Source organism: Osmia lignaria, chromosome 3, assembly GCF_051020975.1.
Source record: "Osmia lignaria lignaria isolate PbOS001 chromosome 3, iyOsmLign1, whole genome shotgun sequence".
NCBI classification, from domain to species: domain Eukaryota; kingdom Metazoa; phylum Arthropoda; class Insecta; order Hymenoptera; family Megachilidae; genus Osmia; species Osmia lignaria.
In genome coordinates this window covers 10,407,545-10,426,311 of record NC_135034.1, presented here as the reverse complement: position 1 = coordinate 10,426,311, position 18,767 = coordinate 10,407,545, and the positions used below count along the sequence as shown (strand labels likewise).

Sequence of the window (18,767 nt, the reverse complement as noted above, 5' to 3'; positions counted from 1 at the left end):
CGTCACGAAGGGTCGTGACAACGACCTTGCCGACGTCCGGCCATCCAGAATGGCCCTTAGTCATCGTAGGAATGTCGCCTAACGCATGCACTTCCTCTATCTGTCACGAAACGACGAGCTCCTCTGTAAGCATCGAACGAGTATCGAGTGTGTATATTCTTAATGGATCTTCTCGATTGGACCGTGGACCATCGAGTAACGGAGCTACGATTTCCATTACTCGATGCTTCGAACTTAAATTCAACAGAATTTGAAAATTTTAAAAACGTCGGTAGTTCTAACGTTAATAAATTTTGCCTTTCATCGGTGATAATTTATAAATATGATAACGCTTATCTACTCCATCAGCGAGTGATAGTTAAGGTGGTAAGATAGAAGTAGTCGGTACGCCAGGTGGACGACACGGGTTGGCATTCCCGGAAAGCACGCGAGAAGACAGTCGGCAGACTGTACGCGTACGAGCGGATTGCAGTCAGCATACGGTCAATGCACCAGCCCAGTTTTCAAAATAACTTCAAACGCACTCCCATCGGTCTGTCTCCCTCTCTCGATCCGTTCTCCCCTTTCCCCTCTTATCGTTTCACAGAATCGAGAATATATCCTCGGACATTCGCAGACTGTCTCTTGACCAGGCGCCAAATCGCCCGCTTTATATTTGCCCGCCGACACGGGAATATGCATAAGGCGATTCTATAATCGTGCGACGTCTCTCCGAAGTGTGAATCACTTATAAATAAACCAGCGAGAGTGGCACGTAACTGGAAGAAATTCTCGCTAATGTCTTTTTACCCACCCCTTTCGCCATTCGCGTTAATTTTAGAAAATTATAGAAAATTACGCGAACGATTCTTATTTTATACAAAGTAATTTTTACCTAAATCTATCACCTTGATTACCTTGCGAAAATTTCTCGAATGGACTCTGCGTCCACCGTTCAGAATCTTCCAATGAACTCTGAAAAATTTTGCAGTTTCTCCAAAACACATCACAAGCTTTCCTTTTCAGCGTCACATTGATCGAACGATCCTTAAACTATCACTGTAACACGAGTGCAAATTCTACCGTGTGTGCTTGCGACAATAAACGACGATACGAATCGAGTCACGTTTCATTGACCATCAAGACCACCGACTTGGAGCGACCAATACGAATCGTGCTCCAAGAATCGACTGACAGTCAGGGTTGCAGGCCTACCGATTATCGGCAGCGACACTCTGGTGGTCGGTGAAGAAAGTAAAGCCACCCCTAAGTCGTTTGACCGTTTACACTTGGATTTCCTTTCGCCGTCTCGCCTTATCTCGCTGACGTGGAAATCCTTCGGAAGCCGGCCTTTATCTGACCAACCGATTGCCAGAACGTTTGTTCTCACTTCGCGGTAATGAATGGAACGAGCCAATATTATCGATCGTTGAAGAATGTAAGCAACGGATCGATCGATCGCCTCCCTGTTTGATTCATGCTTCGAGCAAGAAATTTTATCTCACGATAGATTCCTTTATTTTTTAGGATATATTGTAAAATATGATTTTTCATAGCTTCTTAGACACGAATGATTAACCGATCGTTACTTAGAATTTTACGCCATAGACGGCGGACTTTATGGATCACGGATTTTACGAGTCTAACAGTACTGTGTTGTAAATGCAACACGTGGGCACCGGAATATTGACTTTTCGAATTGTTCCTCGAACCGTTTTCAAAATCTCAATAAAAGGTAATAAATAATAGAGGGTGTGCAAAGTTTCCTTAACAAATGCTCTAAATTCGTTTTCTCTTAAGTATCGAACGAAAAAATGTCACTCTACCTTTTAGATTCAATGTTTTTTAAGGAATTATCCTATGCAGATCCTATCCAGTGCAGATCACATTTTCTACCACATTTAGTTAATTATATTAACTCGCGAAGGTAACTGCCGTTCGTTCCAGATGTCTAGAACCGTTCGGACGGCTATTGGTTAGTGTTATTATACCTTTGTCGTGGTAAAATCGCGCGGAACAATGCCACGTCCCCGGAACAATGAAAGCATTCGAAAATTACTGGCTGAATTTTCCGCGTTCCTCGCCGGCCAGTTTACGATCGTCGCGCCCTGCAATCCTTTCTTGCGTGCGTGCAGGTCAATACACGGTTAGCCGACGAAGGCAAGGAATACGATGGAACCTCGGCCAGGTAAACCTTGCTAATCCTCTTTGAATGGTGTAAAAGCTAGATGATGAATTCAGCACGGTGTCTTCATAGAATATCGCTTCGTTTAACTTTTGTACGAATCGACTGTGCGACTGTCTGGCACCGAACACAACGGGTCACTGTACGTATTTTCGAAACGCTTCTTCTTTCACAGCCGATAGATAATCGCGGTCGACCACGTGTTTCGTAGTTTCGAAAGCCAGATTCGCCAAGCTCCGATGAAATGTGACGCGAATGTAGTACGTGGGAGTATAAATAAATGAAGAGACAAAACAGCTGTAGTTCAAGATCTAAACAAGAAACGCGACACTTTTAGAACAACCGGTTGACATACTTGCCATTAATCAAAAACAGCTGCACGATCGATATTTTTGCGAACTTTCGCTCAGAATATCAGATATTATATCAGAGAAAAATTGAAAAAGATTCCGCGAAACTTCCAGGGAATCGTCTTGAAACAGTGTCGCGAGGATATGTTTAGCACGCTTTAAAGAATATTCCCCGGCTCGATGAGAAAGTAAAAAGAAAAAAAAAATATGGCCGAGAGAAACGTTACAAGAAGACATTTTTCACGAGCGAAGAAGCAGTTTGGAACGAGAAAAGACCGCTCGTATCTCGCGAGGGTACGACGATAATTTCGCCACCTGTCGACGCCCCTCTTCTTCGCCTGTTTCTCCTATCATTTTTCCCCGAGACCGGGGGTGCGTTTTTTTCATTTCGAAACCGGATACTCGGAATATTCAACGTGTTGCACGGGGAGGAAGGAGGAGTTAGTCGGTACGGCGCCAAAATAGAAACGCATCGGGTTGAACGCTACAAGTGGGACGTCGTACCCCGAACCCTGTGACGACGAGAAGAAGAAGAAGAAGAAGAAGACGAGGAGGAACCGACGAAGAAACGCGTCGAAATAACCGGACGACTGGAAGAAGTCCAACAAGAAGGAGAGTGTCGTTGCACGAGCGGCCAAAGAACGAGACAGTGCACGTCATTCACGAGACTCGAACGCTCTCTTCCTCTTTATCGAACTTCTTCGCATCCAAAATGCTCGATTAATGACCCCTTTCATCGAACGTTTCCGAGAAAAATATCTAAACTTGAGAGAAATATGGTAAAAAAAAAAATAAGGTCTTGTTCAGTGCAAAACAAGAGTGAGATAGAAAAGGGTTCTTCTTTCCAGCCAATCAAACTATCACGGCAAATCTTTATTCGAGCCAACTGGATCGTTTAAGACTTGCTTTGAAAACCAAGTAGCCTGGCTTGGTGCACAGAGCAAGCAAAACTGACCTCCGAGAAATTGAAACAACTATCGTGGGAAAGTTTCTCTCTGTTCAGGTGTTTTCAAGTCTTGCCGACTTTCTATGAAGAAAAACATGAATGAGCCCAAAAAGCCTTTTTCATTTGAAAGTGCACGGCTTGGAGACGCGACGGTCTGCTGGAAAATGAAACGCGGCTCTGTATCGGCACGACGCGGCGAGGCAGTCTGTGCTGGGTCGTTATCGGTAGCCGAGGAAGCCGAGATACAGTCCGCGGGGCCGAGGGTACCGGAGGAATTCCAAAAAACGTCTCGATAAACGCGTAATGGAACGGCCGCGTTTAGGAGTTGAAAGTCCATGTGGAATTTCAATCGCGTTACGACACGGCCTTCCTCGAATATTTCCAGGCCAAATCGTCTTTCCTCTTTAGCATCGCGCGGTGGGTTTCTTCAGGGAGGGAATCGTTGGGAAAATATGAAAATCTACGTGAAACTTAAGAATCAGCCACGCGTCAAATTGCAATTTCATTGAAATTCCAATTGAGAAGATCGAGAAGATCGACTCACCAGCTCGAGCTCCAGCTTTCGCACGTCGTAGTATCCCTTGTAGTATTTGAACCACATCACTTTTCTTCACTGATCCTATCGAACATCATAATTTTACTGCTCGAAGAAAAGAGAGAAAGTGCTATGCGGATTCACTGAAAAGTTGTCAGTGGATAATCGTCACGCGATACACAGCGCACAGTATCGGTCGTGTTTTCGTCACTGAACGGCAAGAAAGTAAGGAGCGTATCAGCGCGAACCGCGAATATGTTGTCCGCGTAACATCGACTGGTGGAATGAAAGAATGTTCTGTTAAAGGGGCGTTTGTTCGCGGCCTCGTTGGTATCGGTGCAACACGCGTTAGATAAATAAACGGAACGAAGTGAAACGAACCGGGATCGGTTCGGATCGAATCGGTGGAGAAAGAGAGGAAAGAACGGCGTGATACGATGCACTCGAGGACCTTTGAGAAACTGTTCGTCTCTCGGCATAGCCAACGGGCCAAGTATAGACGAGCACTGTCGGTGTACTCGCGCACGCTCTTCTTTCTCCTCATGTGCGTGCATACGTGTGTGCACCATGCAGCTTTTCGCGGAGTGTATGCACGGAACCACTAAAATTAATTAGCCGTTTCATCAGCGGGACTCCCTCTTTTCGATCTCCTTTCTTTCTTACTTTCTTTCTCCAGTCATGGAAACCTTCTTTGTTGATAGGGCACACAAAGAGTCGTTGAGTACTGCGAGTGATTAAGGAGCTATAATTATACGCGAGGCACGAGTGAAACGCGATTGAACGTGCATTGAATTTATACAAATCTAATTTTTATCTGAACCGATAGCGTGGAAGATCGTTTGTGAATGAATCGAGAAGTCGGTGCAAGATTCGAATTGTGCGTTGAGGGAGGTTTTTCACGGGCGCATAGCGAAAGAAAGAAAGGGCCAGGTTGTTAGGCTCGTTAGCTTATCCTTCACGACCTAGATCGCGAAGTATAATCAGGTGTCGGTCGTTAATTGATTTCTAACGAGTGACGAACGAGTTTCTAATCGGAGCGAACTATGTCGAGGCGAACTGGATTCCATTGAATTTTCGCGGACTTATGAATATTTTTATGCTTTCCCGAATCCCTGATTAATGAATTCACGTTGATTGAAACAGAAGAAGAATTTCGATTCGGACGTAGACGAATCGACAGCTCCCGAAAAGAATATTATTAATCGAGACGATCGAGCGACATTGATCAATCACGATGCAATTAGCTAAGTTTATACGAATCTCGATGCGAACGGTCAATTATCCGGATAATTGCGAGCTGACGAATGATTGCTATGCCGAAACTCGTGATGCTGCGCTTTCCGATGCTCCGTTTCAGTTGCCATCGATTTATCTTGGAATCGCAGCCGGTTATTCGCGGGCCAATTATCCCGTTCGTCTGATCAACAGTTTTGACCAGCACACGCTCCCTCGAAACTCTTTTTTTAAATTGCAAACATCTGGATAGAACCTTCTAACGAGTGTATGAAAAAAAAATTAAAAAGATCTAATTCCTAGTAATCATCTTCTAAGATTGGATCATTAAAGATCATTATATCATTGAAATCTCAACTGGGAGAAAATTCATGGAACCAATTGTTTTCTTGCTACACGGTTTATCGGATAGACTTTGAAACTCCTCGAAACTCGTCGCACGACTGTTGTAAAATATGCGCTCATAAATTCGAGCAAAGAGGAGGAACGGAAAAGGGTTGCCTCTTATTCGTGGATCGTTAAGCTCAAAGATCGTAATTACGCAAACACAATTTCTATACATAGTATGTATATAAGTGTGTACAAAGAGAGGAACCGGTGTTGTATCGTCGTCCCGTTGCCGGCGACTTCTGATTTATGAACGGCACGGCCTCACGCGGTTTTCAAGATTGTATCTATTTTTAATGCTTCGAATTACATTTTTCCCCCGGTGGCCGGTGATTGGCTGGCTTGCCGGTGCATCCAACTTGCCGAGCGTAATCTCGCGTTTCAACGAGCTTCGCGATGCCAGGCGTCGGAATTAATTTCAATCGATCGTATCTCCACCGTGCCAATAACGTATCGCGAAATTTATGAGGACCGGTCTCACCCTTTCTCTCTTTTTCTACCTCGTTACTAGTCGTTGAATGACTTGAAAATCCTTTGCTGAATGAGCCTGAACACTCTTGCGAATTTATCGCCGACCGAAGGGTAAGTACTCGACATGTTTCTCAACGAAAGCGTGTTCAACAATGATAAGATACGAATTCGATCTTGTCGAATTTCAACTTGAAAAGTAGACTAGAAAAGTAGTGGACAATGATTAGTGGCAATGAAAACGCGTGGGAATGTTACGCGACGGAAATAGGTCTTGGTCGAATTTCAATTAAAATCAATGCCATCTAGGAAAAATCAATCATCCTCCTTTCTGACCGATATATCGTCACAGTAAAATTTATGAACCGCACGGCCATTAATCAATACTATCTGGTCGCGTTTGTAAAAATCGTAGATTCATTTCTGCTGAAAGGAGGCGAACGCCCGCCTATAATTGCATACGCAAGGGACAGGATGAAGAGGGTGAGACTGCAGGACACAATTTCGATTTCCATACGAGTAGAACGACGTTCGCCAAGATAGCGGAGAGACGATCATCTCGCACGTCCGAGAGGATTCCTGATTTATGAGCCAACATTTCAAAACTTTATCTCCTCGTGCACCCTGTTTGCTTGTCGCCTACGATTGCTCGACCAATAATTATTCGTCGATCGTCGGATCGAATTCTTTTCTATAACCCTGGTCAAAGAGACATCCGAATATTCTGTTCAACCCTTTCGTTACGAACGACCGGATACGTCACCGAAGATCTTCCGTTAATTATAAAAGATGCATTTATTCGCCTACCAATCAAGACATCGAATTAGCATCGAATCAAAGTGTAACAGAGTGTGAAGTACGTATTAAAATAAATGATCGATCAAGTTTTTAAGCAAATTGATTCGCGATTATCACGTACATCGACCATGCGAAAGTGTTTAACCGAGCATGGAACAGAGGAATCAAAGACTACCCCGTTGTTCGGCGGATTATTTTTCTCCCCGTTCGTTTCACGCTCCAAATTTAATCCTTTCGTGGCTATCGGCGCAGCTATTATGGAACCCGTTCTCTCTATATCTTTGCATCAGCATTTTCAACTCTTTTCTTGTCGATTCATTAAGCAAGGCCACATCTCGCATGACGTAGCAACCGATGCATCTCGAACGATGAATTCCGATTTTGCCGTCGAACGATTCGAGCGTTGCGGCCTTTCCTATTCCCTCGATAGGAGCATCTACTCCTTCTTTTAAAGCTTTCCAGACACGTTTTACTCACCGATGCCAGCTCTACCGTGCCACATCCACGGAACTTTGCACTCACTTACCTGCAACAACAAAGAAAACAATAGTTAGTTATACGCAAAGGGTAGAGACGCGCGCGAACCACGCTGCCATTGAAACGGAATTGCATTGCGTTGCAGATTCCAATGCAATCGCTCGCTAACAAAACGACGTCTGTCCTGTCATTTTCAAGCTTTTGGAGCAAACTTTCTGTGCGTTCGTTCATTATTTACCCATCCACGTTCGTCGTTCACAGATACCGTCAGCAAAACAAACGTTCTCTTATTCTTGCAGACCAATGAAAACAACTGATTATTCATTCTTGTCGATAGATTAGAACCGTGGGTGGTCAACTTGAGGAAATTCCAAATTTTCATTCTAAAGTACGGGTAATTAAAATAAAAATAATCACCTTGATCGTTCCAAAGGTGATGCACATTTCGGATGGTGCTGTTCTCTTTTGGTAAGTGCACAACGTGCATCAACGCGTTACAATCAAAAACCACTATGAGGATGTAAACAAAGTAGGAAAGAAAAAAAGCGAGCTAAACGAAGAAAGTGCACTTGGAAAATTTATCAGCCACTTATCGCGTGGTGAGCTCGGATCACACTGACTTTTCGACGCATCGGTTACGCGACATCTGCTTCTGAGGCTCGATGTGGGTAGGGATACATTCTCGTCTTCCGATTGGACGATTCGAAACGGAGGTCGTGTCAGCCCTTCGCTCGGTGCTCAACTTTAACCCCGAAAAACACGGCTATTTTGGTGATCGAACCGAGAACACCATGGACCATCGACGTGAGCGGCAGTGAACCACTTTCTGGAAATAGACACGCGGAAGAGATCCTCTGTGTACGATTTATCGTTGATTTTGCCTTAGGGCCGAACGAAGGGATATTTTCAGGCAACCCAGCAATTTATTGATAAACGTTACCCAGAGGGTGTTTCAAGGAAATGAATCGTGACCTTTCTTCTCGATTGATATAAATAGAAATGTTGGTCAAACTCGTCAACCGAACTGACTTAGGGGACCTCCGAGGTTTCATCTTTGACTATGTGAAACAAATGTTCGAGCAAATAAGAGAAATGGCCCAACATGTGTCAGCCTGGAAAAGCAGGTTCCTCGGGGTGTTCTCATCTTTTATCACTTATCAATTACCTCACACGAAATAATTATGCACATTCGCTTCCACGATCGTGTGTGTTAACGTAAGAAATTAATTAAGAAGTAATTAGCGATGAATCAATTTGGCGATTTAGTCATGCGCATGCAAATGCATTCACGGCAACGCGAACGATTCCATAGAATAGTCGATGCGTTGCGAATGCATACACGCGTTATTCGAAGCGGAAAAACTAACTTGAATTGCAAATTCGGTAGCTTCGAGGATGAGTAAATCGAAAAATTCGTAGAAGCGAGGAGAAGAAAATGAGAATCCCTGGGGGGATGACCGTAACGTGCCACCACCTGCCAGAAACGAGGCGTCAGGAAAAGTCGACGATTTTCCCACCGTTTTCCATCGTCCACACGTGCAGGATTATTTGTACAGTTGCCATTCGGTAGGACTGTTCGCTACGTGGCGCCGTTACTGTGACCTCTCGAACGCAAATTAATTAACACCTACTGTCTGAAACTCCTCTGTATTCTATCTATCAACAATTCTATACGGTTCATTGTTCCACATATTTGCAAATATTTCCTCGACCAATAAACTACAAAATAAAATTTCCTCTCCTCTCTATGGCACCCTCTGGACTCGCCTAATTTCCCTGACAAACTCCACGGGACTTTTTACGAGAATTTTTATAGTTTCTTCCCGCGACACTAGCGTGTTTGTCCCCTTGGCAAGCGGAACGATAAAAAAAGGCACTCGAAAAATTTGTGCGCTCCGAGTCGTGCTTAAAACCTTCTCCGCTTCGACCGGAGGGACTCGTAAACGCGAGTGAAACCCTCGTGAACTGGAATTGCCTCTGTAAAGTTACACGTCCAGAGACAGCCGCAATTATCAAACTGGTGGGTGACAAGCGTTCGAATGAAAAAAAATTGATCAAGAGGATATTCGTCGTCGAGCTGAATCTACACGAGCCTCGACGTGACCGAAGAATCTCATCGTTTATCATATGGACGTTGAAATCAAATCACCGTCACGGTCACTTTTATCCCCCCGGAATGGAGGATCGTAGAAAAAGCAATCAGCTCGAAAGGAGTAACGGTGCATGGAAGAAGAGAAGGAACCATTTCACGGTCCGGTTGGGAACGGCTGGACGCGTCTACGTTCTGTGAAAGCACGCGGTTAATCTGCTTACGATAAAGCTTTCCCAGAGGTTCGATAGATAGGCGGCTGGAAGCAACGTTATCCAACGACAAGTTTTCCAACGGCAAAGAAAAACGAACGCCGCTCTTCCTCTCTATAGCTCGTGTCTACGTGATTCTCCTCACGAACGGTTGGAACGTTCGATAAGCATCTTCCTGTTCTTCCACCGGGAGAGACAGTCAGAAGGTTGCCTTTGGACCTCGAAACACGAGACATCCAGACGACTAAAGTCGAGCGTATTCGATCTCGAGGTCTCCCAGTGGTTCTGTTCCGTGATAGACGGCTGTTGACAACACCTTTAATCCCGATTCTAAGCGCGTCCAAAGAATCGTAGAGGAATCGAGGGAATTCCAGGCTGGAATTAAATCAGACCCCGGGAAATCCGACCAATTCTGACCGTATGATGGATTACGTGATTTATGGATGGACGTAATATAGGGGTTGAAGAAGCTACCCCTTTTGAATTTATTTACGATCACCGTGGTGGAAGAAAAATGGAGATCCCAATGAAAGTGAAATAAATGTAGTTTTGTGCAACAAGTGTGAAGGGTTAATACTCTTGTAGATGCGATACCCATCTACACCCACATTTTAAATAATATAGAACGAAAAGATGCATGTACCATAATTTAATTCAATTCAATTCTTATTATCCCTTTATCAACAGATAAGACTTACACGAGCATGTAATAGAAAGAACAGCTGTGCAGCTGATGCTAGAAGAGGCCTGATTTAAATCCTCTTCGTTGATCTGACGGCTGGAAAGAGGTCAAAAGGTAAACGTCCTGGACCTGTTACCTCGCTCAGATTGGGATACGATGACGTTGGGATATTAGAGAAAAGGGACGTATTATACGAGTGGCGATAAGAAGGCGATCAGTCATTCTTTTTATACTCGGTTACGCTTTAACGCTTTTGTCAAACATCTGAAAGTCTACCCGATAGAAGATTCTAAATATCATAAAAACACCAACCCTCCAGATTTATCAGAACTAATACGGAGAATTACCCAAGTGTTACACTCACTTAATAATGAAACTTTGCCAGCTTGTAGAGCTCGTTGAGCTGAACACGCCTATACCCCCTTTTGGGGGCAGACGGCTAATTGTTTAAAAGATATTAACAATTACAGTTAGTTACCTCTTACATTCTGAAGTATGACAAACTCACACATACAACTCGCAATCTAGAGATCCACGGTTCAAATCCTTAGTTCCCAACATTTTTTTTTTTTTTTTAATGATAATTTGACTCTTTTTGAATAACTATTACATAAAAACTATCAAAAAAAAAAAAAAAAAATTTGGGAATCAAGGATTTGAACCGAGGACCTTCAGATTGCGAGTCATGGATCCGCTCCGTGGTTAAACACATGGCTCGCAATCTAAAGGTCCTCGGTTCAAATCCTTGGTTCCGAATTTTTTTTTTTTTTTTTTTTAATGATAATTTGTCTCTTTTTGAATAACTAAAATTCTATATAATTCTAAACTAAAATTCTATATTCTATTTTAACTAACTTTAATTATTAATATCTTTTAAACAATTAGCCGTCTGCCCCCAAAACGGGATATAGGCGTGTTCAGCTCGACGAGCTCTACAAGCTGGCAAAGTTTTATTAATAAGTGAGTGTAACACTTGGGTAGTTCCCCTTGTAAGATGACCAACATCTAAGCTTTCAAAGTGTTAAACGAGTAAGTACCTTCCACTCTAATAGACAAAGCACGAAGCGCAGGCTCGTGCCATTTACACAGGTATAACAGTGTAACGAGAAGAGACGATGTTTGTCTCGAGCTACACGATTTCAAGGAACTTTGCTGGAAGAAAAACGAGCCGTTGCATAATGCCTCGTCTCGTGATAGATAAGCTGCACGGGGCTTGGGTTAATTCGTGGATTCATCATAGACGAACCGAGAGGAAGAGCGGCTCGGTTCACAGGCGTCCAGGATCGTCCTCGAAAACGCCAACGGCGTTCATTCCTCGTACACGAAACGCTAGACTTAATTATTTTCTGGCTTCCCACAACTGTGAATTAACATGTCGCTAGGAAACGAAGAGTTATCGCGTACCGTGACGCGTCTGAAAATATAATATATATATCCTGTCGTTTATTCGTCGGGTTACAAGGTTCCTTCGTAGGAGGTCAATCGTGACCCATTGAAATTCATAAAGCAAAGTTGAATTAAATTCAAGTCCTAAGATTAAACTCCGACAGTAGCTGCTTCCAGAGAATTATCAACGTCCAAGGATCCATCGATCCTCTTCCTAATCCATCATAAAACGTGACAAACACGAGGAACACCCAGTAAACGCGACCATTAATCCTCCCTTCGGTTAATTACGTAAAACGCCAAGGAAAGCTACGCGGTTCGATCGTTTTCCCTGAAGATTACCCATTATTATCGAGAAAAAGGAAGGAGAAAGGTTGTAAAATTACACGCGGACAGATTTTTCAATGCCGCGACTCCTTGGTTGGTCTGCTTACAAAGAGGGTCCAGGTAAATGATCGAGAAAGACATCTGAGAATCTCCCCCTTCTGTCTTCCTCGTTTCCCTTGTACCTTTCATTGCTCTTAATTATTATCTTACCGATCCCTGAACGGTTTACCGAACGATGCACCTAGCATTTAAATGCACATTAGCCATTCGCGTGTTTCATATTAACACGAGGTCGTTTGTCTGTTTTCGTACGAGTCCCAGATTGATTCACGAGAGCCCCGATGCATGGAATATTCCTTGATGATGATGATGTATCGTTCGCGAATTAACCTACGTGGTAATGTTAATTCGCGTTTACAAAAGGTGCCTCGTTACGGACGTTTCATCTCGGTACTGCAGTCGCTGATAAAAGTAGTCGAACGATCGTAAAGCTTGCACCAGACGTACCCTCGATTAGTGTACCATCCTGAAAGCCTCGTTTCAAGCACTTTTACGACCTTCCCTCGCTATTTGAGACAACACACGTGTGCACCGGTTCCTGTTCGGCGCTTTTGATTTTCCCAAACGAAACGCTCCTTTCTTCTAGAAAAATCTAGCTCGGTACACGTATGTCGACGATAAGAAAGTTTGCCTCTATCCAAAGGCAAAGTGCGTGTGTACGTTGACGAGTACCATGAAACGGTGTAGAAGTTACATTGTCAAAAATACAAACTGTTCGAATATTATCATTACAAATATTGTTTCAGTTATGCCTGAACGACATCACCTCGCGAGATTTCCAAGTACTGGTATAAATTTTCGTGTTAAATGTTAAACATATTTCATGGTCACGCTGGTTTTTCATTTCAATAAGGAAAATCTGAAAATTAAACAACGCGCTTCGAAAGCGTATGGAGGGAACCTTGAGAATGACTTATTGTGCAACGTTACATAAACGCGGACAGTAAGTAGCGAATTAATCGTTGGCGAACAAGCGAGGCGTTAAGGAATCGAACGAGTTCCCGAAGGAAATAACCGCAGTGAGAAAGAAGAGGAAGGAAAGAAAAAAGCCGTGGAGCGTAAATCAGCGTTGATTTAAGAGCAACGCGGTGAGTCGTAAGCAGAAACGACTAGCTCGAGGGAGGAGAGCGTGGTACAGTAGGCCTTATTCAGATGCCGAGTGCACCCACACGTGTCGAACCTTCACAAAACGAGTCTTTATGTTCTCCCATGACACGGGACCCGGCCGTGTCAGAGGTTCGAGACTTGGTAACAGTTCAAGAGCGAGTGATATGAGGCTCGTTGCTTTTTTTTTTTATTCGCCGATCGAAAAAAAATACGGACAGTGGGTTCCCTTCTTCTCGCTGACCGTTCTCTCCGTCGTTCGAGACTTTTCAGCAAAGAAATTTAATAAAGCAAATAAATTATGTCTGTCCGAGTTTCTCAGGAAACTCGGTCGAATCTGTAATTACGTTTACGAACGCCTGTCACGTTTCATTCGTCGAGGAAAGGCTGTTTAACCGTAACTCGTCACGTTCTGGCAATTATACTGATCGTGAAATCGCGTGCCACTCGCCATGTGTATCATCCCCTGTTCTTCTACCCGTTTATGACGAGCGATACGTCTGGTAGCTTGTAACACGTAGCCGAGTTGTCGATAGACGTCTGTCTATCAGTCTGTACGAGAAGGGTTGCGCCCGTTTTTATGGTCGCAACGAGGAAGCACGTTCGCCGTGGCGGAAAGATTGCAACGGGAGGATGAAAAAAGAAAAAAGGGGTGAGAGATACTCGGCCAAGCACACGGAGCCTGCGAACCGTGCACGCTCGATCGCTCGTGCGGATCTCGCGGCAATTGAAACACGCTTCTTCCTTCCAAGAAGAAACTTTAATTTTAATTTCGTTCTCTAAATTTTACACGATTCTCCTACCCAGGCTTGGATAACCGAGAGCAATTATTTAATAGATGATTTAAAGCGAGCTTTGTTCGTTTGAAATTCTTTCATCGAGGGATATGTGGCTTTACAATATACGAGACGCAGATGCGGCCAATTTATTAGTTCATTACCATAATTACCGTTAAACGCGATACACGAGCGACTTCGCGCGATCCAAAGAAGCTCATTTTCCATCGGGACGATTAAAATCGCCAACGAGAGCCTGTCCGTCTGGCTAATCCGGTCTCTTAAACGGTTTCGCACTTGATAGAAACGGGAGCGATCTCGATGTTCTCTTTAATTAATCGCCGATAGAAGCTTGAGTAATATCCATGTTTAAGATGAACTCCATTTGGCGGCGATTCTCAGTTGCCTCTCGATTCCCCCATCTTTAAATCATCCCGATTATTCTGGATTCTTTCTTCCTCGTCCAAACACGGTTTCCTCGCCTCGCGATTTGTAATTGCAATTAGCAAACTTGCCCCCTCGTTTTCTGCCAAGAAAAATGTTTCATTTCTTGAAATCGTAAAGTAAGATTGGAACCCCCAAGAGTGTTGTAAGCATTAATCTTTCACTTATTGTCGGCACTTATAAGCGTTCAGTTAAAAGGAGTTTATTGATAGGATTACGAGGGTTGCAGCACCTAAGAGGGATGTCCTGGGTCTATTAACGGACAAGTCGTTAACGATACCTGGAATTTAAGCCAGAGGATATATTCTAAGGATTGGAGAGAAAGTAGGTGTAGTTATTGCAAATGGTTCTTTGGTAGCGAAAAATACCGTCATGGGATTTAGATGATAATCAGCGCATTATATAGTGGTTATAAATTAACGCCTAATTATCTTAGTCACTTGGTCGTTATGAATAGTCAATCTTTTAAGTGTCCTCTACATCTTTAATTTACTCATCGTCAGCATCCTGAATAGGTATCGCGTATTGGCGTCGGCGTCAACGTCCACTGAAAAGTTCGTTTTTCTACGTTCGTTCGAAGCTATGGTGCCCGCTACATCGACCACGACTTCTTCGCCAGTTTACCATTCTTCCTTTCTGCCGACCTCTTCCGCCTCTTCTTCGTCCTTAACCGCCCGCTAGTTTTTCTTCCTTCCCTCTCATGGTAGCCTACCAGCTGGCCAACACTCTCTTCTTCTTCTTACTCTACCGTTCTCGCGGCTCTGCGGTTCATTTTTTGAATTCTTCCGGGCAAATAATAACCGCAAAAAGCGGCACCGGGGCTTTGTACCTCGGACTATAGCCTCCTCCGCGGGATAATTTGTTTTGAAAACACACCGATGCCCGGAACGCCGTTCCATTGCCATCGCGTTCGATCCTCTTCTTCGGATTTTCAATTTTTCAACATTATCAGATAATTTCGATAAAAATAGTCGAGTGAAAAATTCCACGGTGGTCTCTTCGTCGACTCGACGTAATCTTTCTGGTTCATCTTCTTATCCGCGGCTGTTTCTTCATCGTCGGCTAGATAAGCACCGAAATTCGAAGAGCTCTACGGTTTATCTGTGCAACGTAACGGCACCTGCGGTCAGAAATGCAGTGGGTGGGCCGAGATAAGGTGGCGGAAAACAAAGGCAGTCAGTTGGTGTAACGTTGCCGAAATGGAAAAACGGCGTGGATCGTGGTAACCCGAGAAGCGGCATGTGTACCGAGAAACGGGATTATCGGTTGTCTTGTCACTGGACACTCGACCTCCGCCACCTTCCCATTGTTCCTTCTGAGAAAGTGGCCGTTACGTTCGCGGACCAACAACTGTCCACTTGTCGAACCTCCGAGATAAATATTTTTCAGCTCCTCTAACAGAATGTCCAGCTGCGAGTTTAGAGCATTTATCGTTCGTCGTAATCTGATCATATTTCGACTCTTTGATTGCGAGAAACCTTTTGACAATAATAAAAAGAAGAAACGTGGAAACGAATGTAGCAGGGAAGATCGGGGTCGAAAGTAACAATTAAGTTATTGGCTTTTTGCAGCTCGTACAAAGTCAAGAATAAGGAAAGAGAAATTCTTAACATGTCACGGTTACGCATTTGTCTTCTTTTTTTTTTTTCTCTTCACCTACATACCCGATGATCGTGGTTCGCGTATTCACGCTTCGAGCAGCGTTCGATGATCGAGCAGAGAAAATCAGCGTGGTTCCGGTGCAACGACTCGTGCTGGCGTTTCGCACTTTTGCAGCCGCTCGATACACATGGACGAGCGTGCGAGCGGGTAAACGATTGCGGCCAAGCAGCAAGAAAAACAGAGACAAAACGATACCTCTCCGGAGGTGCAATCATAAAACCTCTTCTTGTACATTCCTGACCGAGTACTCTATTCGCGTGGCCTGTTGAAAAATCTTGAAAATCACCCGGCTTTCTTTTATCCCTCTTTAGTTTTCTGAATTACAACAGCAGAGATTTCCTTGCTGCTATTGATACGTTTTTTTTCTATTACAAATAAAAGAAAAGTTTTCGTACCGGAGTTTACGATCCATGTCTGTTTGCTAGAATATTTTTCGAGTATCGAACAATCGACTTGATAGTTATTGACGTATCGTAAGGTCATAAACGACCCTATCCCTCGACCTATATCGTCGGTGCATACCTGAGATTTGCAACACTTGCAAAGAATAGACCTACAATAAAATCGAGTATTAATTGGGTATTAATTGGATATTGATAGGCACGAGCCTATCGAATATGTACGTAAGAAATAAAAATCATTGAATGATGTGAACGAAAAGTGATCGGAAACACGCTCGGTGGTTGAATATCGAGCAGAACAGTCGGTGGTCTATTTCTGCTTGGATATTATACGAGCCTTTTCTCGAGTTTAAAGCCAAGGTACCTAAGCCACGGTGTGTTCACATTGTGAAGCTGCAGTTGTATCAATTCCTTTAAGCGCACCTATATAATGTGGATGCGTTTTACGAGGGAATTCGAGATCACCACGACTTGGCTGCAGCGTTTTCTGCCTGAGTGACTTGATGCTTGTAATATGCAGAAGCCCGTAGGGATTTTTCCCCATTCATTCGAGACGGCTCATCCGAGCAAGGATTTATTTTATTTCTATTTAATGCCGCTCGTTGTATCGCGGTGTAATCATCGTATGTTTGCGAATGAACGCTCGAAAGTGGCCAATAAACGGTACGATACAAATTCTCGTTGAAAGCATCCTTGCTGACTGAAATGTTTCCGACGAGAAAGGAACAACAAAAAATTACAATGAAAATTGATACGAAATCCTATTCTATAAATGAATTGGTAACTTTTCGTGAAGTAATTGCTACAAGTCACTAAATTACCTTTATCGTAGGAGCTTTATCATTCTCGGGTATCGAGAACACAAGTTTAACAGGTGTAACCAGGTAGCTGCGAAAGAAAACACGATACCGATCGTTCTCCGTATCTACGGGGGATCTTGGTGCGAGAAGTGACCTGGCGAGGAAAAAATTTGGCCAAAGAAAGATTGAGAGTCTCAAAGTCCATTAGTCCAACTCCGGTGCATCGCCGACTTTCCGGACACTGTATATCGAACTTGATCCCATCCCTACCTATAAGGATGACGTACGGAAGCGATGATGTCGTGTGTGTGTGCGTGTACGCAAGTTTACGCGTGTACGTTCACCAGCGAGGGGTACTGACCGCACATTCCAAGAGGGAGGTGACCGCCTCGATCTTCTCATCTGCAAGAACCTATACCAAGTCCCGCTTGCACGCGGTCCGAGAAAAACGCTAGAAACGGTTGACGAGGTGAAAAAGGGGAAAATTTTTCCGCTAACGCTTCGCAAACGATCGCATAGCTCAATTACCGATGAGATTAATAACCCAGCGAAACGAGCAGAGTCGCTCGTAAAAGGGGTGTAGAATCGTTGAAATTATACCGAGTTACCATGGTCTAGAATTTTTTTCTTTTTTTTTACCCCCCACCCTTAGTTCGTTCGTGTTAACTAACAATAAGAATGTTCCACGTACGATTTCTTTTCAATCTGTGCTAATAAAATTTCACATGCAAATGCATATTTATCCCGCGAAGTGTTAAAACGATGAGAAAATGATAGGACACGAGAAGTAGGGTGTTGGAGAGGCTTCAAGAGGATCAACGACCCTTGCATGGCTTTTTCATTCATCAATGGCGGATACGCAACTGGCGTGCATACGAGAATTGGCTTCGGTGAGAAACAAGGGCGACTCGATCACGCGTTCATGGCGGTATCATTAGACCGGGATCAACGAAGCATCGTTTAGTCGTTTTTCACGGGCAGCACCGATCGTATAATCAAGTTTTTGCGCGAGCTCTTGATCGCTTCCCGATACGACAGGACAAACCTAACCCTTTGACTGAGAAAGACGTATATACACGCTCTAAGCTATACATTAATGCATACGAAAGGCGTACAGTAAATTCTGCTCGTTACAACGCGTTTACTTAATCAGTTTTATGAAACTGATTAAGTTATCGTGTTCGGATAATTTCTACTTATGATCATAATAAATCGTGTCATTTCCATCTATCTGATCGTTTCCTTTTTTTTAAAAATAGGAAGATTAGAACGAGGGAAAGAAAGTTAAGAGTTGTCAGCTCACCCGGTGGTTCCCTTGTGCATTCAGAATGAAGAAAATAAAAACGAATAAAAAGAAAACAGAGGTGGGTAGAAGGTGTTACGAGCGAAGAATTTCAACGAACCCGTCCTCGATTTACCTTACGACCATCCTCCGTTAGCGAATCAGTGAAAGTCATCTGTACCCT

The 18,767-nt window shown here is 43.7% G+C and overlaps 1 protein-coding gene across 5 annotated transcripts in view; it reads right to left on the bottom strand.

The window, feature by feature from the left end:
- LOC117608028 (uncharacterized) overlaps positions 1-18,767 on the bottom strand; it is a 120,858-nt gene that overhangs the window by 17,347 nt on the left and 84,744 nt on the right. The window contains exon 1 of one of the 5 annotated variants that reach the window (XM_034332480.2): positions 897-3,171. The exons of the other annotated variants lie outside the window; for them this stretch is intronic. Coding sequence (XP_034188371.2) covers positions 897-986 — 90 coding nt within the window. The 5' untranslated portion in view covers positions 987-3,171. Of the gene's footprint in view, positions 1-896; positions 3,172-18,767 lie in introns of those variants that run through there. 5 annotated transcript variants of the gene reach the window in all.